Raw genomic sequence first — 21,993 nt, 5'->3', positions numbered from 1 at the left:
TAGGTATAATTCTTCGAGTTGTAGTACACTCTTGAAATATTGGTAGCAATTTATAATATTTATGATATTTATATTAGTAATTTATGATATTTATGATATTGATAGCAATTTATGATGTCTTGAAATATTAGTAACAATTTATGATATCCAAAATGTTTGTCGAAAATATTGTGAAATCAACTCCTATCAATGATTACTTTAAAAAATGTTTTTCGGCTAAATGTTTATAGGCAATGCTATTAGAAAATTTCAGAATCCCATTCCTTTTCTAAGCATTTTTTATACATATTGCTTCAACCCGTCATTTCAGATCACATCTAGACTTTAGATGTATTATTATGTATGTATAAGCTTCTAATATATGCAATATATGCTGGAATAAGATTGTATGTAATAACTATTAATGAAAAATTGATATCTTTAAAGGGTTTACTAAAAGAGAAAAGAAAAAGAAACAACGCAAAAATATTAATAAACTTTAATATGATTAAGAATAATAAAATTACATTAAAGGATTCTTTTTCCATCTATGCAATGATGAACTAACCGATTTAAATGGTACATCGGCCGCTGCTTTAGGGAAACTGTAAAAGAAACAGCATTTTTCAAAATCATGCCGTTTTTGTGATACATTAACAAAAATCTTAAATGAGAGACACTAGTTTAAAATAAAAAGGTTGATTTAATAAAAAAGTGATGAAAATTAAATTTGTCAATAAAACGCTAATTATTGTATTAAATATACACACATACCTCCAAAAGTCTTGGTTTCACCTGTTAATTTTTATCTGGTTCAATGTGAGATGATTGTTGTGTGTGAATAATTTTTTTAATCACTTTTTATTAAAATAAAAATAATATGATAACAAAAAAGGAATGAATTGTAAACTGAAGTACTTATTAAAAGATCATTAATATTGTGTGTAAGATGTCAGGAAGTATTAAGCATAATTTATCTATTTCAGTAAACTGGAAGCTTAGCTCGAAGACGTAGACTTTACTTAAAATTTCACTTAGATGCACTGGAGGAGTACAGACTAGGACCTAATCTGTTTAGATCATACCGCTTAACTAGGTGCTCATGACATAAGATAACATTTCAAGCAACATGCTGCTTCTACATTGGCCACACCTCCGGCCAGGCTTTCTACATTAATTTTTCTTTTTAATTACGAGACGGGTGTCACGGAGGTAGCCGCTGCTGTGTATATGTGTAATCATATTCATAATAATAATAAAAAAGGAAAAAACTATTAAGTATATTCCATTTTTAAATAGTATTATACAATACAAACTATACAATACTTCTGGCTGTCTGTCGTACGCTTTATCCCATAAGAGTACCTACATACTAATTTTGGTTGCAACTGCAACGACCGGCTGGCCGGAAGCTGGTCGTATCGACGAAATGTGGCCGGTGCGACCAGCTGGCTGCAACGGCCACGTGCGCGTTGGCTCATTACAATATATGTAAAATTGGCAACATATGATCCTTATCTTTAACAAAGAACCTATATATTAGTGATGTAACGAATGTCAGTACTTGAACATTCGCGCATGCGAATGCGAATATATGCCACCGACATTCGCGAATACGAATGCGAATATTCAGTTTTTTTTAATTTGGCAATTTTAATTGTCCCCGGCACTGCCGGCAGTCTCATTTGCGTGAGGTGTGTAGTTCAGATAAATTTAGTAATTCAGCAATTTTCAGAACAATTATACAAATCATGTACTCTATTACATTACAGTGTAGTGTACATTATAATATGTATCTTGTTCCAAAAATTGCTAAATTAATAAATTTATCTGAACTTATCTAACTGAAGTCGAACTGTTTATGTTTGTTTGTTTAAACTCTTTACATAAACACATAGACTATTTTTAATTTGTAGTTTAATAATTCTTAGATTTTTTCAAGATGATTGTCTAAAATTAAAAACTTTTGGATAATAAAAGTTTCAGAGAATAATTTGTTTTTGTTTGTTTACACTGCATCATTTATTTTTTGTTTTCTAATTTTATAGTTTTCTAAGCTTGTAAAATAAAGTGAGTTTTCTTAATAAAAAAACTGAGAAGTGAATGGATTTTTATTTTATTAATCTAATCTTCAAATTATTTTTTTTTCTTATACATATTTATATTCGCAAAACATTCGCACAAATTTCGTGAATGCGAATGTGAATATGCAAAAATATGCGTGAATATACAAAAATATATATATACAGAGAGCTCGAGATCACGGTTGACGAATGACTTTTTTATACATAGTGGATCAAAAGTCTCTTAAATGGATGGTCCGAATTATACAAAAACCAGAATACTCCAATTCTACAATATGGATATTTCCAATTTGATTCTTGCAATGTTGCGTAACCCTTGGTATTTTATCTAGTGACGAAGGTATTAAATAAATAAAACGTCTCGGTGCCAAGTACTTTTGAAGTATTTCAGTAAATATAGAATGATGTGATTTTGACATTAATTCATAAAAGCAACAATAGCTTGACGTTTATTGAAAAGTTTTATAAAATATATTGGATTAATGATTAAAGCTGCTAGTTGTTTTATGATGGTTATTATTAAAAAAAAAGAGCGAACTAGTTTTAATCATAACGGCGATAGAAAAAGGTCTTATAGTGAAGTAGCCAACTCTTTCAAGGATACTTTTCCAAAACATTATCTTACCCATAAGGCGACGGAACAAAAAATTGTAAAGCGCTTTGAGGAAACTGGACGATTAAAAAATTACATTCGAATAGGTAGACCAAAAACTGTTAGATTACAATAAAACTTTAGATTATGTTGAAAATCCACATACATCTTCACGCAGAGCTGTACAAATACATGATCTAGGTAATTCTTTAGTTTTGGCTGTATTATATATATATATATATATATATATATATATATATATATATATATATATATATATATATATATATATATATATATATATATATATATATATATATATATATATATATATATATATATATATATATATATATATATATGTATTAATTTAAACCCTACAAAATCCAGTTATTGCAAGAATTAGATAAATGAAGGTGACTACGACCGTAGATTACAGTTTAGTGAGGTAATGATAAATAAAATTTTAAGTGACGAAAACTTCATTATTAAGATGTTTTTCCGATGAAGCAATAGTCAAACTGTGTGGGAATGTACCAGGGTTGGCTTTTTAGTTTTGTATATAGCCATAAAGACAAAAAATATATAGACTTAAAGTACTTTATTGCTTTTCAAACTATGTCCCACCAAGATCGATATACCTTTGCATACGTTCAAACCACGATACACAAATACCGGTATGCTACTCAAGGAATAGAAATGTGTACTCCGACGCGCATGACGTCACCTACGAAGCAACAATGCAGGATGCAGGGTACTACGGTGTTCGAGATGTAGGATTCCCTGTCCCGGTAGATGTATTTGTGCAACGTGTGGTAGATAAATTGTTTTTACGAAGCCTCTAATTTCGATCTCTTTTTCTAGTGTTTAGTCTGTTTAGTAGTTTAGTTCAGTTTTTGTGTATTATCGACAAACATGCCGGGTTGTGCCGTAGCTAATTGTAAAAATTATAATAGGGTGACGAAAACATCAGACATAAAATACTTTCGATTTCCTCAATTGCCAAGCAATATTTCGGTGTCAGAAGATATTTTAATGACACAAATTGTCTAATTTGGTAGAAAAAACTGAAGGTTCGCAAGAATCTCAGTCTGAAGAGGACAAAATACTTCAAAATACATTTATAGAAGCTCACTACTTGGAAGAGGACCATACAATTGACGATGACATTTTGAAAGTTGCAGACAATTATGTGATGAAAGAAAAAATTCATAGGGACTCTTTGAAGTATGTTACTGGTTTTGTTGCATACAAATTCAAACATAAAAAATATAGTTTAAGAAACCCTTCAAAAACACCAGATTGGCTACACAGTCTCTAGATGTTCTCTTTTGTACCCAAACGAAGTATTATGTTGGGGTACAAAAGTACATTTGAGGTACTCATATGTCTCAGTAGGACACGCACATATATAAGATTAAGAGAAATGAACAGACAGATTAGTTTCAGTAACTATCAAAGAAAACGCGACAAAAAAATGTCAAAGTTTAATAACTTTGAATATATAATATTCAAATTCAAATAAAATATTCAATAAATCTTTATTATGAATTGTCGGCAGGATTCATTATTGCAACATTGTAAATTAAGCTAATGTTGGAAAATTCAAGTCAAAGTTCGAAGATATTTTGTAACACATTCATTTAAAAGAATTTTCTCTAATTTTAAATGATCAGGTAACACATTAATTAAAAACAATTTTCTCTAATTTTAAATCTTAATTAAGTGATTCAGAAAGTGTTTTTAATATATACCCATTCTACATACTTGTTTAAAATACACGATTTTGGAAATATTCCAGTAATGAATCCGACCATCGAAATATGTATAAAATAGAATTAATGTTTATGCTTATTAATTGAAAAGACATTATTATATTCCTACATTAATATGAATATACACACTTTATGAAGCGAAATGTCGAAAAAAGTTTTTTTTATTTTTCAATAATCACAAAACCTATACCCAAGAAAAAATAAAAATATTGTAAACTACACATCTTATAATATAAAGTCCCAAATATTCATGCTGATATATATATACATATATATATATATATATATATATATATATATATATATATATATATATATATATATATATAATATATAATATATATATATATAATATATATATATATATATATAATATATATATATATATATATATATATATAATATATATATATATATATATATATATATATATATATATATATATATATATATATATATAATACAGTATAATCCCTCTATAACGAACACGGTTATTACGGGGTTTCGCTTATAACGAGATACATTAGATGTCCCGTGAAATTTCTATTGAACTATAACCGTCTATAGAGAGGCAAATTTGGTTATAACAAGAGATAATAAGATCCAAAAACGTTTTTTTTACCTTTTTAGTCCGGTCGTGGCTATAAATAAATACCCTTTCAAACAGCCCCTCAATAAACTTAACTGCAGCCCGCAATAAACTTCTTTACAATGAATAAATACAACTGTTTCACATCTTTAGAAAATATAATATGATAGAATGATACTGGACCATTTAAAGCAGTTAAAAATAACAGAGTTCTTAAAATTGCAGAAGCAATAGTTTATGTTATCCTTGAAAATACGATTTATGCATTATGTAGTTGGAAAAAAATATAAGTACAGCTTTTCTGTTTTAACGTATATCATTGATAATAAAAGTAAACAACTCTTTTATGTTTTAATATATTTCATTGACAATAAAAGTAAATAACTTTTTTTCAAAAACGCCATTCAAACAATATTTATTAGCATCTTATATTGCTCCGAATGGCTTCACTATAGGAAGTTAATGTTTTAGAAAACTACAGATTCATATGTATGCACAGTATTATGATTGTCTGATATAACGAGATCGGCTTATAACGAGGTAATTAGTCTGTCATTTCAGTTCTCGTTATAGAGGGAGTCTACTGTATATATATATATATATATATATATATATATATATATATATATAAATATATATATATATATATATATATATATATATATATATATATATATATAAAATATATATATATATATATATAATATATATATATATATAATATATATATATATATACATATTATATATATATATATATATATATATATATATATATAATATATATATATATATATACATATTATATATATATATATATATATATATATATATATATATGTATATATATATGAATATATATGTATATGTATATATATATATATATATATATATATATATATATATGAATATATATATATATATATATATATATATATATATATATATGAATATATATATATATATATATATTTGATTGCCTATATATTTAATATTAACCGACTATAATAATAACCTAACAGGGCAAACGTTAGTGTTCTAATAGAAACTTTGCTTCGCACGTGACGTTACACCGTGCGAGAGAGATAGAGCTAATGTGCGCAATAGCATACCTGTATTTGTGTATCGTGCGTTCAAACTAATTGATAAAACAGTTATTGTAGTCTTCAGTTGACACTTGCAAAATCGCTGTTTTAAGGGTATCGATCTCTGACGACTCTAATCGCTGCCCACGCATTGAATTCTTGATCTTTGGAAACGTGAAGAAGTCGTTGGGACTTAGGTTGGTGCTATACGGTGGACGGTTTATCAATTCGATGTTTTGAAGCTCCAAAAACTCTATTGTCCTTTGGGCAGTGTGCACTTGCATTGCCAGATGTAGGATAATTCGCCGTTGAGTGTTGCTTTTTCGGAGTTTCGCAATAACTTCTGGTAAACAAACGGTTATATATCAATCAGAAGTAACCGTTCTTCGATCCTCTAAAGCAATTGTTGCCATATGATCAGATTTTGACGCACAAGTTGCGACCATTTTCTTTGACAGACTTCGATAACGGATCATTTTTGTTGGTTTTTCCTCATCGTGAAACACCCACACAGTGGATTGACGTTTATTTTCCAGTTCGTAGAAGTAAATCCAAGATTCATCGCCACTAACAATACTATAAACGTTTTTTGAGCTTTTGTTAAACCGTTCCAATGTTTTTCGACACCAATTGACGACAACCGCTTTTTTCTCTTCTATGAGCAAATGAGGGATTCAACAGGAAACCAAGTTCGTAACACCCAATTTTTCATGTAGGATTTTTTGGATTGAGATCTTTGAAATACCCATAGATGCCTCTATGTCCCGGTACGTTACACGGCGGTCATCCTTAATTACCTGACGAACTGCATCAATGTTTTGCTGCGTGACTGCTGTTTTTGGCCTGAGACTGGAGCGACCACGTTGAAATTCGTAATATCAGCGGGAAATAGTTGACTGGTGTAATGCTTCTTTCCCAAATACAGAAACCATTTCAGTAAGACATTGCTGTTGGGATAATCCACTCCGAAAATTGTAAAAAATTAATGCTCGAAAATGTTCTCGGCTAAGATCCATTTTTCGACCGACTTGCTAATTTCACTGTATCTACACGAAATGTTGTATCGCAATGAAACTCTCCATTTATTTCATCGAGTTAGAATCTATGGACTGGGCATCACGTGACTAAAAACGACCTCACTTCGGCCATATTGTTTTGACACTTTTGACAGATCGTATATGTTTATTTACGTTTGTCGTTTTTCGAATATTTTTAGTTTTATAATACTTTTATAGAAACTGTAATAATATATTGTGATAGTGCATAATAATGGTTTCTTATTTTCAACGTTGTTGCAGTGGCAGAAGCAATGTTAATAAAAAATCTTCAGGAATAACGTTCTACATGTTAGTATACAAATATGTAAACAAAGTAATGGCCCGTACTTCAGAGAATAAATTAATAGTATTTGACTGTATTAATTTATCTTTATGTATAATATATCGTGTTTTTAGTGTTTACCGCGGGATAAATAAATCATAGTTTAATAAAAATGTATTGCACTTTTTTAGATTATGATTAAATCTTCTGAATAACTAGTCATATTTTTATAGTAGTTTTAATATTATTGAGTCCGGCCATGATCCCACCGCCATATTGATATCACAGTTAGCCACGCCTACCTACGCCGTTTTTAGTAAATACGTTAATATGCCATAGCTTCTCCATAGATTCTAACTCAATGATTTATTTCAACAAAAGATTGAGGTTACATTTTTGTCGGAAGGTTTTATTGAAGGCGCCCTCTAAACGGCTATATGCAAAACTAAAAAGACAAACCTCGTAAATCACACAAAATTTAAGGTATTGTAGTAAGGTAAATCCACACTGGATACAAGAAAACTATACTAAAAGACCACAAAAACTGAATTTATGATCGGATATAGAGGATACTCAGTTAATTGCGCCGTTTTTTTATAGAAAGAAATTTAACAAGCAACAATTATAAAATGATAGATAGAAATGAAATTGTACCTACCCTAAAAAAGCAAGTTTGGGGCCAATTTTAATGAGATCTGGTTTCAGCAAGACGGTTTTGCAGCTCATTTTGATGTAAATGTTCGGCGTTATTTAGACCAGATCAGACCAGTAGATTAGGTACTATCTAATGGAGTTAAATCCTACAGATTATTTTTATTGGCGATACTTAAAAAGTAGAATTTATAAAACTAGACCGGCAAGTGTTGCAAAGCTAAGGCAAAGAATTAGCGATGAATTCACGCATTCTGCCATCGTTTAGGATACTGTCAAATTAACAACGGAGGACATTTTGAATACTTAATTAGGTAAACATTCATTTATTATAAGTTCATTATTATAATTATTATGTTCAAATTTACTGTCCATCGTTTGAATAAAAAAATAAATTTATTAAGATGATTAGGCATTTCTTGGGTTTGTTTTTTATTTGAAACTGCTTCGACCTCAATTTTTATTAGCAATGTTCGAAATTAAATTTTGTTGATTAGTCCTGAGGATGGTACCAAAAAAAGTATGGTACGATTGTGGTCACTATGTTTACTTAGAATGTCTTTTACTGTTGTACGTAACTGTTCATGTTGTCTTTCAAATGCGTGCAACGGACACTCCACTAATAAGTGATGTACTGTTAGATCACTATCACACGCGTAACACATAAGGTTTGGGTCCTAATCGTAGTCTGGAGATGATAACTTGATCATATCTTAACTTTTGTTTTATCTTTTTCAGATGTTCTTACCACATAAAATCGAAAGTACTGTATATGATTGAACTAATACTGAAGGGGAGATTTCAATAAAGATACAGTATGTAGGGTGTTGTATTTAAAAAAACAAAGTGACTAATAATATCAAGAAAAAAAATCTAGCAACGTTGCAAACATTAAATTTCAAATATTCATATTGCAAAGCAGGTGTATCTTTGTTTTTGTATAATCCGGACAGTCCATTTAATTAGACAGACAGATAATTAGACGTTTCCAGATCCTATTTTTTATATTCCTACTATTTTATAGACTATTTATTACTATGAGCTTTATTAATATGGGCTTTAGATGCTTCACGTAGGGTTGGCAAACATGACGTCTCGTTGTCAACTAAAGGCTGGATCTAGTAGTTGATCTTTTACGCCAAAATTTCTACTTCTAATTGCACAATTTAATATATTGAACAAATTTGGTCAAATAATGTATATGAAAATACCAATGCTCCCGTAAAATAATAGGCTATTGTCACTTAAAAATCCATTTTTATGTGATCATGTAACTATACAATTATTTAATTTAATAATATTTTATTCACCAGTGCATCTTTGGCACATTTTTTTGATGTGTTGTAAACAAATGGGCGTTCTACATATTCGACATGCGTAAGCAGTATTCCTTCGTATTGAAGCCGGACAAAATCGGCACATTTTTCTTTTTTCTAATTTTTCATCATTGCATTTGTGATTGGCCTGTATCCAAACTTCTTCTATTTTTGGTGTAATACTACACTTGATTCCTACAATCAATAACACCAGTCAATGTTTGAATCTAGATTTTTGTATAATATCTAATGGAAATTGTATTTTTGTAATTACTTTGTTGGAAAATAAATTAAATAAAAAATGAAAATGCAACTTTTTATCAGCAGTACCAAATCATCCATCTCTATTTGATAACCATGCTAATTAGTACAGTGAATAAAGGTAAAAATCAACTATTACCTCCGATTTCGGTGAACCTCCATCGATTTGCATGAAAATTTGGGATTGAGTATATTTTACCCTTAACTTCGAAAGTGACATATGCTCAACTTGCGCTTTTTGCATTTTAGGGGTGAAATCCACCCCTTTTGTTAAAATTGTTAAAATATAATCTCGATTAATTAAATAAAATAAATATTTTGCAACATTTATAAGCATGATTTATGATTTTAATTATTTTTTCAACCCTTTTAGCAACTATCCCTTAAATCAAAAATCATGAAAAATTCATTTTTTATATTTCTGAAATATCAAATCGCATATTAATATTACCTACCCAAATAGTTTCTTTAATGTTTATGATATAATTTTTGATTGACTGTGAAATTTCAACCCTTAAAAACCACCCCCTTAAAGCAGAATCATTGAAAAATAATTTCAAGAAACTTTAATTATTTGAATAATACATTACTGAATTAAAATCTCATTTACTGAGCATTAAAGTATTTATTTATTTATTGCGTAATTTTGCACCCTTAAACCTACCTCTTGTCATAAAAATAATGGAAAATGTTTTTTTTTATTAGCTTTAATAACTTTAATTATTTAGAAACTTTTTTATTGGTTATGATAAACTTTATTAATATATTCCAAACTATTCTTTCCACATTTCCTGAACAATTTTTTCTGTGCTTATGTGACTATAAAAATTTAATTTGTTAGTTAAGAGGAAAACGTATTAAAATAAATATTAAAATATATGAAAAGTTGGAACAGATGAACAGATGGATTGGGATTTTAAGTTGGAAACAAGAGTCTTCAATTTTGCACCATCCCCAGTCAACTGGACGAATGTCTTTGTTTCCAAGCCATATCTGGGTTTGTAAATAAACTCTTTTGATGTGTTCATCCAATGCAGCAACCGCTGGGGCCAGAGATGAAAACTTTACTGCACTATTTTTAGCCTTAGGTAGCCTTAATAAAGGACTCGTTACGCATCTGTTCCAGATAAGCTGATAGGTCTTCGATGCGTTGTAGTTTACTCATAATATTGGTAAATGGAGTTCCCATTAACAACATTAGATATGCGGACGACACTGTGATCTTAGCCGAAAACATTGAAGATCTTCAGAGACTGGTGACCAGAATAGCAGAGTATGGAAAAGAGTATGGTCTAACAATGAATGTCAAGAAGACGAAATTTATGAGAATATCAAAAACTCAAAGAAATAACCAGAATCTTCTAATAAACGAAACCAACGTCGAACAAGTGGACAAATGGGAACATGATTAACTCCACAAATGATTACAATCAGGAGATAAAAATAAGAATAGAAAAGGCTAGAGCAAATTTCAACAAAATGAGAAGAGTTCTATGTACCAGGGATTTAAAACTGGAACTAAGAGTTAGGTTGGCGAGGTGCTATGTTTTTTCGACTTTATTTTATGGAATGGAATCTTGGACCTTGAATGAGACATCAATGAAAAAACTGGAATCATTTGAGCTGTGGGTGTGCAGAAGAATTCTGAAAATATCATGGACAGAACACGTCACAAACAAAGAGGTTCTGGGAAGGATGAACAAAGAAATGGAAATTTTAAATTCAATAAAAACAAGAAAATTAGAATATCTCGGACATATTACACGTGGAGAGAAATACACCTTGCTCCAACTGATTATGCAGGGAAAGATCCAAGGAAAGAGAAGCATAGAATGTCATGGCTGCGCAACCTGAGAGAGTGGTACGGATGTACATCAAATGAACTTTTCAGAGCAGCCGTCTCAAAAGTCCGAATAGCTATGATGATTGCCGACCTCCGCCGCGGAGATGGCACTTGAAGAAGAGAAGATAATAACATTGTGCAGTACCTGCCAGTTTCTAAAATGGCATCGATATCAGCGGCTTTATTACAAAATGTATCGATGTTCTCTCTCAAATCAGGTTTTTTGTCTAGAAGATCGATAATTTTAGCTAAGTTATTAGTCATAATAAAACCGAGCATATAATTTCACGATCTTGTGCACTTAGAATCCGATGTTATCGAAGTTATCCGACAACGTAGCAAACGCAGAATTTATGTTCAATGCTAAATATATGGATGTTTACGCTTCGGCCGCTTGCATATAACTGAGTTTTGGCTTCTCCCTTTATCGATGAAGTGACCTTGAACGTTGCAGCTATATCTGTTGAGTTATACTGAAATATTCAATAGACACACAGCATACTAGAAAGTCCCACTATGTTTTTGAGCAGATATACAGAATTCCTTTCATTAGTTTCGTCTATCTTCAACATATACATACACACATCCACACATTTATATTTCATGAGCATATACCTATCGACACGTCTACTTCTTATTACCTATCTTTTTTCCTATATATACATACAAAATCTCTACTACAAAAATTTTTCTAACAATTTTTTATGATATCAGGTTCATTCAAAAACCATTTGAAAGGTAATTTCAAAGGCTATAAAGTCGTATTAAATTTAATCTTTTAAATCCCTTATTTTTTAAAAGATAAAAGGTTAAAGGACCCCGGTTACATGGTTCTCGTAATAAAATTTAATTTTTATCCTACAAAAATTTAAAAAAAAAGGAAAATCTTTGTTAGAAAAAAAACCTCAAATTTTGTTCTCTATAATTTTTTAAGTATATTGAGTATATATGGAGTTATTCTCAAAAGAAAATGAAATTTAAGAAAATTTGAAAAACTCTGATTCTTTTTAATCAATTTTTTTTTTATAAAAATATGCATTCTAAACCGGTCAAAATTTTTGAGGTTATTACTTATGGTAGAATAAAGAAAGGCTTATAGGGATTACTATAAATTTTAATTTTTGTGGAAATGGCGTATGTTTTATTTTTCACTTTTTCCAAAAAAATTCGAAAGGGTCCTCTTATTTTCATCATAACTTGCTTAATTTTGATGCTATCAGCTTCTTCTAGAGTTCATTTTATAGGTATTTCTGAGTACTTTGAAAATTGTTCAATAAGTATATTTTATAAAATGCATTGTTTTCCCGTTATTTAAGCATGAATATTCAGATTTGAGTACTCGCCGAAAAAAAAATACATTTAATTACCTATAACTCACTTTGAATTATTATTAAAAGGTTTTTCAAGGAATGAATTCATTAAATTTTTTATTAGCTTCAATTTTGGTAATGACAATTTTTTAGAAAAACTAGTTTTTCAGTTATTCATGAAAAACCGCTTTAAAACATGAATTTTTTTCACGAAAAATCAAAATCTTTGATCTTCAATCACTTAAAAAGTATTGATTTATTTTTATAACTTTATAAGATAAATTTTGTTTAGATTTGGTCCCTCTATCGATTCTTGGGATTATTTTTGATAAAATAATTTCCACCCCCCGAGAAGGGGTGGCATCCACCCCCAGGGTAAAAGCGCAAGTTGACAGCATGTCATTTTTGTTTCTTAAGGTATCCTCTAACTACTCACCAATTTTCATGAAAATCGATGGAGATTCAACTAAATCGGAGTGAAAACCTTCAGTGACTGTACTAAATATGTATTTTCTAGATATTTATGAGCTTAGTTTACAGTATTTTAAGATTGTTTAAATCTTTATTGAAAGTAGAGTTTTATTTCTTGTAATTCAAACGACATCTTAGATATACAATTTAACTTTTTTTTAAATCATTTATCCCTACTTTAAAAAGGTCTATGAAATAACAATACTTTCATGTGTAATTGGCTGGAGATGGATTTTGTTGCTAGTGTGAAAGTGTTTCTAATTTTCAGTTTTTATATTCGGTTCGCATTTCCAACTGTCTAGTAAATTTAGTTATTAGTTTTTTGCTACGTTGGTTAAATTTTGACAGACCGACAGTGGCTGAACATAACTAAACAACCAATCATAAGTGCTCATATTTAAACAAAAAATATTTACATTCAGTTTATTTGACAGACCGACAGTGGCTGAACATAACTAAACAACCAATCAGAAGTGCTCATATTCAATATTTAAACAAAAAATATTTACATTCAGTTTATTAACAAAATAAAACGGCATCAATGAAACTATAGATAAAGTCACGTTGAGATGGCAGTGTACGGATATAGGATAACAGCGTTGCCAATTCTACTGCCATTGTAAGTTTTGCTACTTTTGTAAAATAAGCAGGGCCAAACTCACGGTAAACTAAGATATGTTTAGGTAAGCTAAAGTTGTCAATAGAAAATTCGTGAATGAAATAAATGGTAATAATTCCTAAAATGCTTTTATACATAATACCGCAGTTAATAGGGAAAAAAATATGAAAAATATTCTACAGGTTTTTTAATGTTCTAAACGGTAGATAAGGGATAACTGATGATAATTCCTTGAAGAATTACAGCCAATTTTGCTTTGTTTATTTTTTAAAGAAAGTTTGGAAAAAATCATTTTTTTGTCTATTTTGTTCCTCGTGCATTTTAGGGAAAAATGTTTCAAATAAATGTTGCAGATCTTACACAGTTTTTTAATTTTTTAGTTTGTAAATTAAAATACATAAACAAATGACTGAGATAATTGCAAAAAACCCCTAATTGAGGCCCCTAGAACACAAGGGTGTAAGTGCAGTTGCTTATCACTTAGCAACTGATATCTAACAACAGGCACGTACTTTTGGCTTCAAACTTTCTACATTAACAACAATAACACCATCAAAAATTACATGTCATTGAAAACATGCTGAAAACTGAAAAAGTGCTACCTAGGTTTTTAAATTTATATCGAACTTTGAACAAAGATTTTTCAAAACTTTGTTTTTGGCACTTACACCCCTTGTGTTCTAGGGGCCTCAATTGTGCACTAATTTATTAAATGTCCATAACTTTATTTTTTGCATAATGACGTCTAATATAACTACTTGAAATTATGTCGATTAATGAGTTATTTAAGTGTGCTACATTTCAACCAGATCAACTAAATATTTTATTACCTTTACTGAGAAAAGAATACCCCCGAAAAACAATTTTCAATCATCTTCATTTTCATAATCTAGTTCATCTTCAGAGTCATCGTTTAATGAAATTCTAATAGGTTCAATGTCATCTTGAATGTTGTCTACTGTCCAAAAATTATTCTCCAATTTTATAACATGGTTGACGTAATTTTTCCAATTTCCATTGTTCTGTACTTTATCATAACCTTCATAAATCAATGTTTTAACGTCGTTTTGTTTGAAACTTGAATTCTTAGAGGACACGTACCGTTTCACTTCACTCCACACCATTTCTATTGGGTTCAGTTCACAGTGATAAGGCGGAAGTCTTAAGATATGTACATCTACGCGGCATTGTTCGTCACTGTGATTCCTGTATTTTTCACCAATACAATCAATTTTGTATTTGTCATAAATATTTTTAAATACATTAGCAGTTTCCAGAAGTTCATTTTTTAAGTAATCTTCTTCAAAATAAATGTCCTTTTCATAGAGCCACTCCTTAATTTGACGTTTCACCCAATATTGTTTGGGAAAATTTAATTTCCTAGAGTGATAAGATGCATTGTCCAAGATAATGACATTCTTTTTATTTTTTGGGAGATTCGGTATTAACATCTCTTCAAACCATTTTTCAAATAGATCTCCGTCCATCTCTTCATGGTAATCTTCAGCACCTTTTTTGGCAAGAAAAGTGATGTCAGCACCTTCAACAAATCCGTCTTTGTTTCCTGCATGGACTAAAACAAATCTTGGTCCTTTTCCGGTCGGAGTTTTTAAACCTGTGGTATGTCCATTTACGAAAGCCTGTCGGCTATTTTTTATTGTTGTATCTTGCCATACTTGCCCATTGGTTATTCCAGTATTAACCCATGATTCGTCCATATAAATGATATTGGCTCCTTCGTTCCTCAGTTTCTTTATTTCCCGGAGATAGTGACGCCTCCAAGCGACTATTTCTTGTTTTTCTATTAATATTGAATTTCTACCTTGTTTGCCATATATAAAACCCATGTCGTGCAATAGTCTTCTCAACGTACTCTTGGAAAAATTCGGAAGATGCTCCATTTGCTTAATTTTTTCTAGTACTACGTCAAGGGTTGGAGGAATATTGTCCATAAAAAAACCGTGCACTACTTGTCTTATTCTAGACCGAGTTGCTTCATCATATCTATTCTCACGACTATTCAAATAACCGGTTCTTTTTTTTCTTATAGGAGTTACGAGTGGACCATTTTTACTTTCACTTCTATATCGGAATATCGTTCGCTCAGAGACTCCAGTCATAGCAGAAACTTCCCGCACTATTGTTGATACACTTTTATCATTATTACTGTTTGATAAATAGTTAAAAACATTTAACACTATTTTTTTGCATTCACTATTTAACAAATTACCGTTTTTGAATTTTATTACACTCGCGGCCATTTTGACACTGACACGACACAAACGTCTGATATCAACTGAAAATTCTTTTAATGACTCTCAAGTATTTACCTGAATTTATAATTGCTGGCATTAGACACTAATTTTGAATTTATAAATAGGTATATTTTTTTAATTCTAAATTATTTTTTAATGTCTGTAACTGTAAATGCAGGTAGAGAAAGTGTGTCATTAAAAGGACATTAAGATCAAAAACGGATTATACAAATAATTATTTCATTTCCACGAATTGTAAACAATTTTGAACAGAAGGTCTCCGAAAAGACCAGATTTCCGAAATATAACTTTCTATTTTTAAAATACCAACAGAAAAATTATATAATTAAAAAAATGTAGTACTTTTCCGTTTCACATTCATAAATATTTCCGAAATTATAATTCTTTTATAGGAGCCGGCCCATAACGTACGATTGTAGGTACGATTAAAAACTGACAACAATGTAGTTATTTCTGGCATATAGAAAGTACAGGCCTATCTCTGGAACGCTGCCATCTGAATGTGAATTTATCTATAGAAGTTTATTTTTGAAATTTGATAGTCGTTTCTACATAAGTATTTACAAATGGAAAGATTTTCCAAATTGTTTTCTTGTTTTCACCCAAACGCATCATATCGTAATCGCTAGTTAAAAGAATCATATTGCATTCACTCTCTACGTATACAAATTTCTCGATTTAGTTATCACATGCACAATCGCATCGGAATACTCAGTATATAATTAACGCAACTCTCTCTCTCCACGTATTAAATGTACATACTCGTTTTACATAGCAAAGTAGTTTTTAAACATCAACAAGATACAATTTCCTATCTCCCCAATTCAAAAAAGGTCTTTTCATTTTTTTTCAAAATTCATTCTTTATAAGACCAGTTGATAAATCTCAACTAATCCAAACAATCAATAGTATCAAAAACAAATCTTTCTGTAGTACTGATACACTATCCATAAAATTTTTCTTAAATCTCCTGAAAAATGTGCTGGAAAGTCCTGGTCTCACTAATTAATGATTCCTTTGAAAAAGGTATATTTTCAGAGTGCTTAAAAACAGCCATTATTATTCCTCGGCATAAGAGTGGTGAAAAATCGAATGCCTGCAATTATAGACTTATTGCCTTACTATCGGTCCTATCCAAAATGATTGAGAGACATAAAAGCCCGAATTATATCCCTTCTCTTGAAAACAATATTTTATCACAAAATCATTTCGGCTTTTTATCTAATAAATGTACCAGTGATGCTATATTGTCTGTTACATGAGGTTTGCCAAGCACTAAACAATAATCTTTACACTACTACTGTTTTTTGTGACTATGCCAAAGCTTTTGATTGTGTAAATCATGACATTTTGATAAAAAAACTAAATTTCAACGGAATTCGAGGTATTTCTTTGAATTGGTTCCAAGCTTACTTGGGGAATAGGAAACAACTAGTTAGAGCAAATGATACTGACTGGTCACAAAAGCATTGTATGTGGAGTACCACCGGGTTCAGTATTGGGTCCTCTACTTTTCCTTATCTTTATAAATAACATCACTAATTTAAAAATCGATGGAGATTTTTTCTTTTTGCTGACATTTTTGACCTGCTAAAAATAAAAACAGGGTCCAACTCTAATTTGCTCTTTTGAAGTGGATAAAATAGTAGCATTATCCTATAAAGAAGCTCTTCAACACTTGCTTCTTAATAACAGCCAGATCAGTATCATTGATTCTGTAAAATTTCTTGGTATTTTTATAGACAGCAACCTTAAATGGTCCTTTCATATCTATTTGTTGTGTAAGAAACTAGCCTCAGTTTGATGAGCAATAAGATCTACTTCAAACGAAATCAGTTTAGCGTCTTCCAAAGTAACATATTTTTCTTTGTTTGAGTCTTATCTTCGATATGGTCTTCCTTTTTGGGGTTCTAGTACAGTTGCCCAATCTGATGTTATTTTTAAATTACAAAAAAGAGCAACACGGTATCTGTTTGGTCTCAGAAGAACAACACATTGCAGAAGATACTTCAAAATCACGGGATTGTAACACTTCTCTCTCTTTATATATTTTAGAAACTATTTGCTTTATTAGTAAACACCTACATGTTTTTTCAGTAAGAACTAAACATGACTACTCCACCAGAAATTTTGATGTTTACCGATCCCGTCCACTGAGTTAATAAAGAAATCTGTATTATTTTCGGCGAAAAAAACTATACAAACATCTCATCTGCAACATCTTTCCCCAAGTTCCGAAAAATACAAAAGCCTATCTATCTGAAAGACCATATTATTCAGTAGAAGAGTTTCTTAACTAATAACTAAGAAATTATAGTACCTTTATGTACAAGTAACTAAGTAAAGTATTTTTATCTATATTTGTGTATCATCATATGCAGCAATTTATTAGTTCGTAAGGTTTTATTATGCAATTTGCTTTATTTAAATTTTGCAATGGATTGCTTATTTTATTATCGTTTATTTTGTGATATTGAGAATTTATGTCATTTCAGTAAATTTTAATTGTTATTTTCTGTCCTTTTCTAAGCTTTGTGCTTAAAATTGTATAATTTTCGCCCCTTAAATAGTAATGGACTTATTGAAACATATTGTCTGAGATGAATGTATACTTGGAGAGTTTTCTCTATCAATGTTTTTGATTTTTCTAATCAACTATTGCAGAATTCACACGATAAACAGTATTTCGATGTCATTCCCCATCTGAGTTATATCAAGGATTTGTGTAATTCTACGCAATATAGGAAAGCTAGTTTTTGTTTCTAATATTTGTGGGATAATAAACACAGCCTCTATGCATGATCCTCCAAATCTAAACCCTTTCGATTTCCGATATCCAGACATCACTATCATTCCAGATATCTTCTCCTATGTCTTCGATCTCTCAAATCTTCTCCAACTTCGTGGGGGTCCTCTGCGTTTTCTTCTTCCACCTGGTTTCCATTCTATAAGTTGTATAGGAAGTCATGTATCGCATTCTTTATGCATGACCAATCAAGATTAACTGTGTCATTGTGAGTCTTACTTTCATGATCTGTGATTCTTGTATTTGTCGTCCTCGTGACTGTTGCTATTCTGCAGAAGTCAATTTGTGTTGAATGTAGCATTTCTTATATTTTTTATTTAAGGAGCTATACTTCTGAGCTACTTATATGTGATTATCCTTTTTACAATGGTGTTATACTGTATCGGAAAGAATTTAAGGTAAGTATGAAATTTCAAGGGTAGGAAATGAGTAAAACATTATTTAAAACGATATAGCAATATTATTAGGCGGGCCACCAAACAAATTCGTTTCGTAGATATGTTTCTGTAAGACTACAGCGTTGCCAGGTCATCGAAGTCAGGAAATTGAATAAGAAACTAACAAGGTAGAAAAAATAATTTATTTAAATTTTTTTGTAAAAGAACCAAACGAAGATAAATAAACAAATTATTTAAAACAAATAAACTCAAAAGTAAAAAAGTATTCACTATTCAGTTAATGTGAACTCAATTTCTTTCAGTTCATCATCAGCTTTATTGTATAAATTGGTTCTAATCATACTTTTAACCATTATTTCGACGGTGTAAAATTGACACTACCCTCGTTGAAGATAATAAACTGATTGGGATAAATACATAATGCCATATAAACTGTCTGTTTTACGAAGCGGTTCCTGCACTTCTGTATTAAATTTACTTTTGAAAATTGTCTTTCACAACTTGCATTTGAATGAGGTAAAGTTAACACAGACGATATGAAGTCTCAAATTAACAAATAAAGGATTATCGTCAAAATGTTTTATTTGACCAACTTTAAAATAGAATTCATCCAGACTTTCGATTATTTTGCAATATACTGACATTTTTTAAGTTTTCTCTATTCGTCACCGATCCTCCTTTTACGACGATTGTAGGTCTTGAGCATTACACAGTCGGGGCAATGTTGAAATTAGTGATAAAAGACTAGCAACTTTTAAAGCTTGTTTTATTCAGATAGTGTATCTTAAACATGGCTAGATATGCACGTTTATATAAGCTTGTAATCAAGAAACGTAAAGTGCATCTATCGTAAAAATCCTGTTTCAATCCATCATCTAAATCATTAATATTAATATTTTGCGTCACCCTAATTCCTAGGTATATGTTGTTAATGTTGTCAAATTTGGTAATGTCTTGAGGATCAATTGTTTCAACATTAGTTTGTCTCACATATTGCGGGTCCATGTAAGTAAGGAATAGATCTTTACACATTGTGAGCATGTCGCTGTGCAAATTTGTGATAACTATTTTATAGTTTTGGAAAAATTGATTTAATTCCACAAATTTTGGTAAAACTAATTCCACAAATAGGTAAAAAGTTCCCATTCCAATTCATCCACTAAATTTAATTGTATTTTGCTTATTGATGCTGAAATTTAGCGCCCGAGAAATGTCTATTTTTATTTCAACGTTTGTATTTGTTAAACGAGATAGGTACTTGAGATAAAAACCTTAAGAGAATGATCATAAAATCAACTAAAAATATCCTATATTTTACTATAATCGTATACGTACTATGGTACATTGCGGACAATTTTAAATTATCGTACACCTGGCAACGAAGATGATGTTATTTTCAATAGCGTTGAATTCGATCGGAAACACTCGGGTTTCAATCGGGAGACTAGGAGTAAATATGATTTTGATATCTTTTTGGTCTTATATAAGTGGAAACAGTGTGAGTATCTCCCCTAATTTTGTAATACTATTTTTTTTTCGTGTCTCCAAATGTATTCTGATTTTGTTTTTGCTTATACGATCTTAAACGTGGACAACGCTAAACTCTTAGTTTCCAGCTAATCGACATATTTGGCAGATTCCAATTCGAAATCCCCATATATCGAGAACTCCCACAGTTTGCCCTTACTCTGATAACTATATTTGCCCTGCTCTCCAATATCTTCTTTATTATTTGTAAAGGGCCTCACCTTCTCAAGCTTTCTCTGTGCCATTCTGCTCTGTCCCTTGCTTGAATTATCCAGTTGGCAACACCGATATTCTCAGTATCCTGTGTTATCCCGTGTATCAACCTCAGCTTTGATTTACCCTGTCTTCTCATTTCCACCTTTGCGCTGTTAAGAATCTTTTTTATCATGTATTGCGTAGTACATTTCTTTCAAAAATCGACGGAAAGGTCTATCTACTTTGGTTAGAGTCGATACCTCTGATCCATAAGTGAGAACGGGGACTATCCGTGTTCTATACAATCTTATACGAGTTTTTTGAGACAGACGTTTGTTACCTAAGTACTTTTATAGGCCATGATAACACCTTTTTGCAATTATGAGGTTAAAACTAAGGCCATATTTATACTCCTACTCACACACTTTAATAGATCGAAAAATTTCGGCAACACATATATACAAATATTTACGTTCCCGTGAAAGTTGGGGCTGTCCTCACTTGAACAATTCGTCTTATGTAGTTAACACATATAACTATACAATTTTTAATTTGTAAAAAAAAATCCGTAACTGACTTTCAATATTTTATCAGGTGATGCAAACTTGACACATTATTTTGATGTGCTGTAAACAAATGGGTGTTCTACATCTTCGACATGCATACGCAGTTTTCCTTCTTATTGAAGAAGGACAAAAACGACAAGTTTTTCTTTTTTCTAGTTTTTCGTCATTGGGTGTGTAATTCATCTGTAACCAAATTTCTTCTATTTTTGGAGTGATAAGGCACTCGATTCCTACAATCAATAATACCAGTCAATGTTTGAATCTTGATTTTTTATATATTATCTAAAGGAAATTTTTATGTTTTTATTATTTCTTGGAAGATGCATTAATT

At 30.5% G+C, this 21,993-nt stretch overlaps 1 protein-coding gene across 49 annotated transcripts in view; it reads right to left on the bottom strand.

Moving 5' to 3' along the window:
* The window catches only part of LOC140445580 (uncharacterized), a 538,348-nt gene that overhangs the window by 479,849 nt on the left and 36,506 nt on the right, over nucleotides 1-21,993 (bottom strand). For 2 of the 49 annotated variants that reach the window (XM_072537705.1, XM_072537707.1), the window contains exon 7: nucleotides 465-584. The exons of 45 other annotated variants lie outside the window; for them this stretch is intronic. In XM_072537705.1, coding sequence (XP_072393806.1) covers nucleotides 503-584 — 82 coding nt within the window. In that variant the 3' untranslated portion in view covers nucleotides 465-502. Of the gene's footprint in view, nucleotides 1-464; nucleotides 585-9,361; nucleotides 9,586-19,542; nucleotides 21,893-21,993 lie in introns of those variants that run through there. 2 more of the 49 variants (XM_072537753.1, XM_072537754.1) reach the window with 2 other exon arrangements.

Source organism: Diabrotica undecimpunctata, chromosome 7, assembly GCF_040954645.1.
Source record: "Diabrotica undecimpunctata isolate CICGRU chromosome 7, icDiaUnde3, whole genome shotgun sequence".
Taxonomy (NCBI): domain Eukaryota; kingdom Metazoa; phylum Arthropoda; class Insecta; order Coleoptera; family Chrysomelidae; genus Diabrotica; species Diabrotica undecimpunctata.
This window is presented reverse-complemented; position numbering and strand designations above follow the sequence as displayed.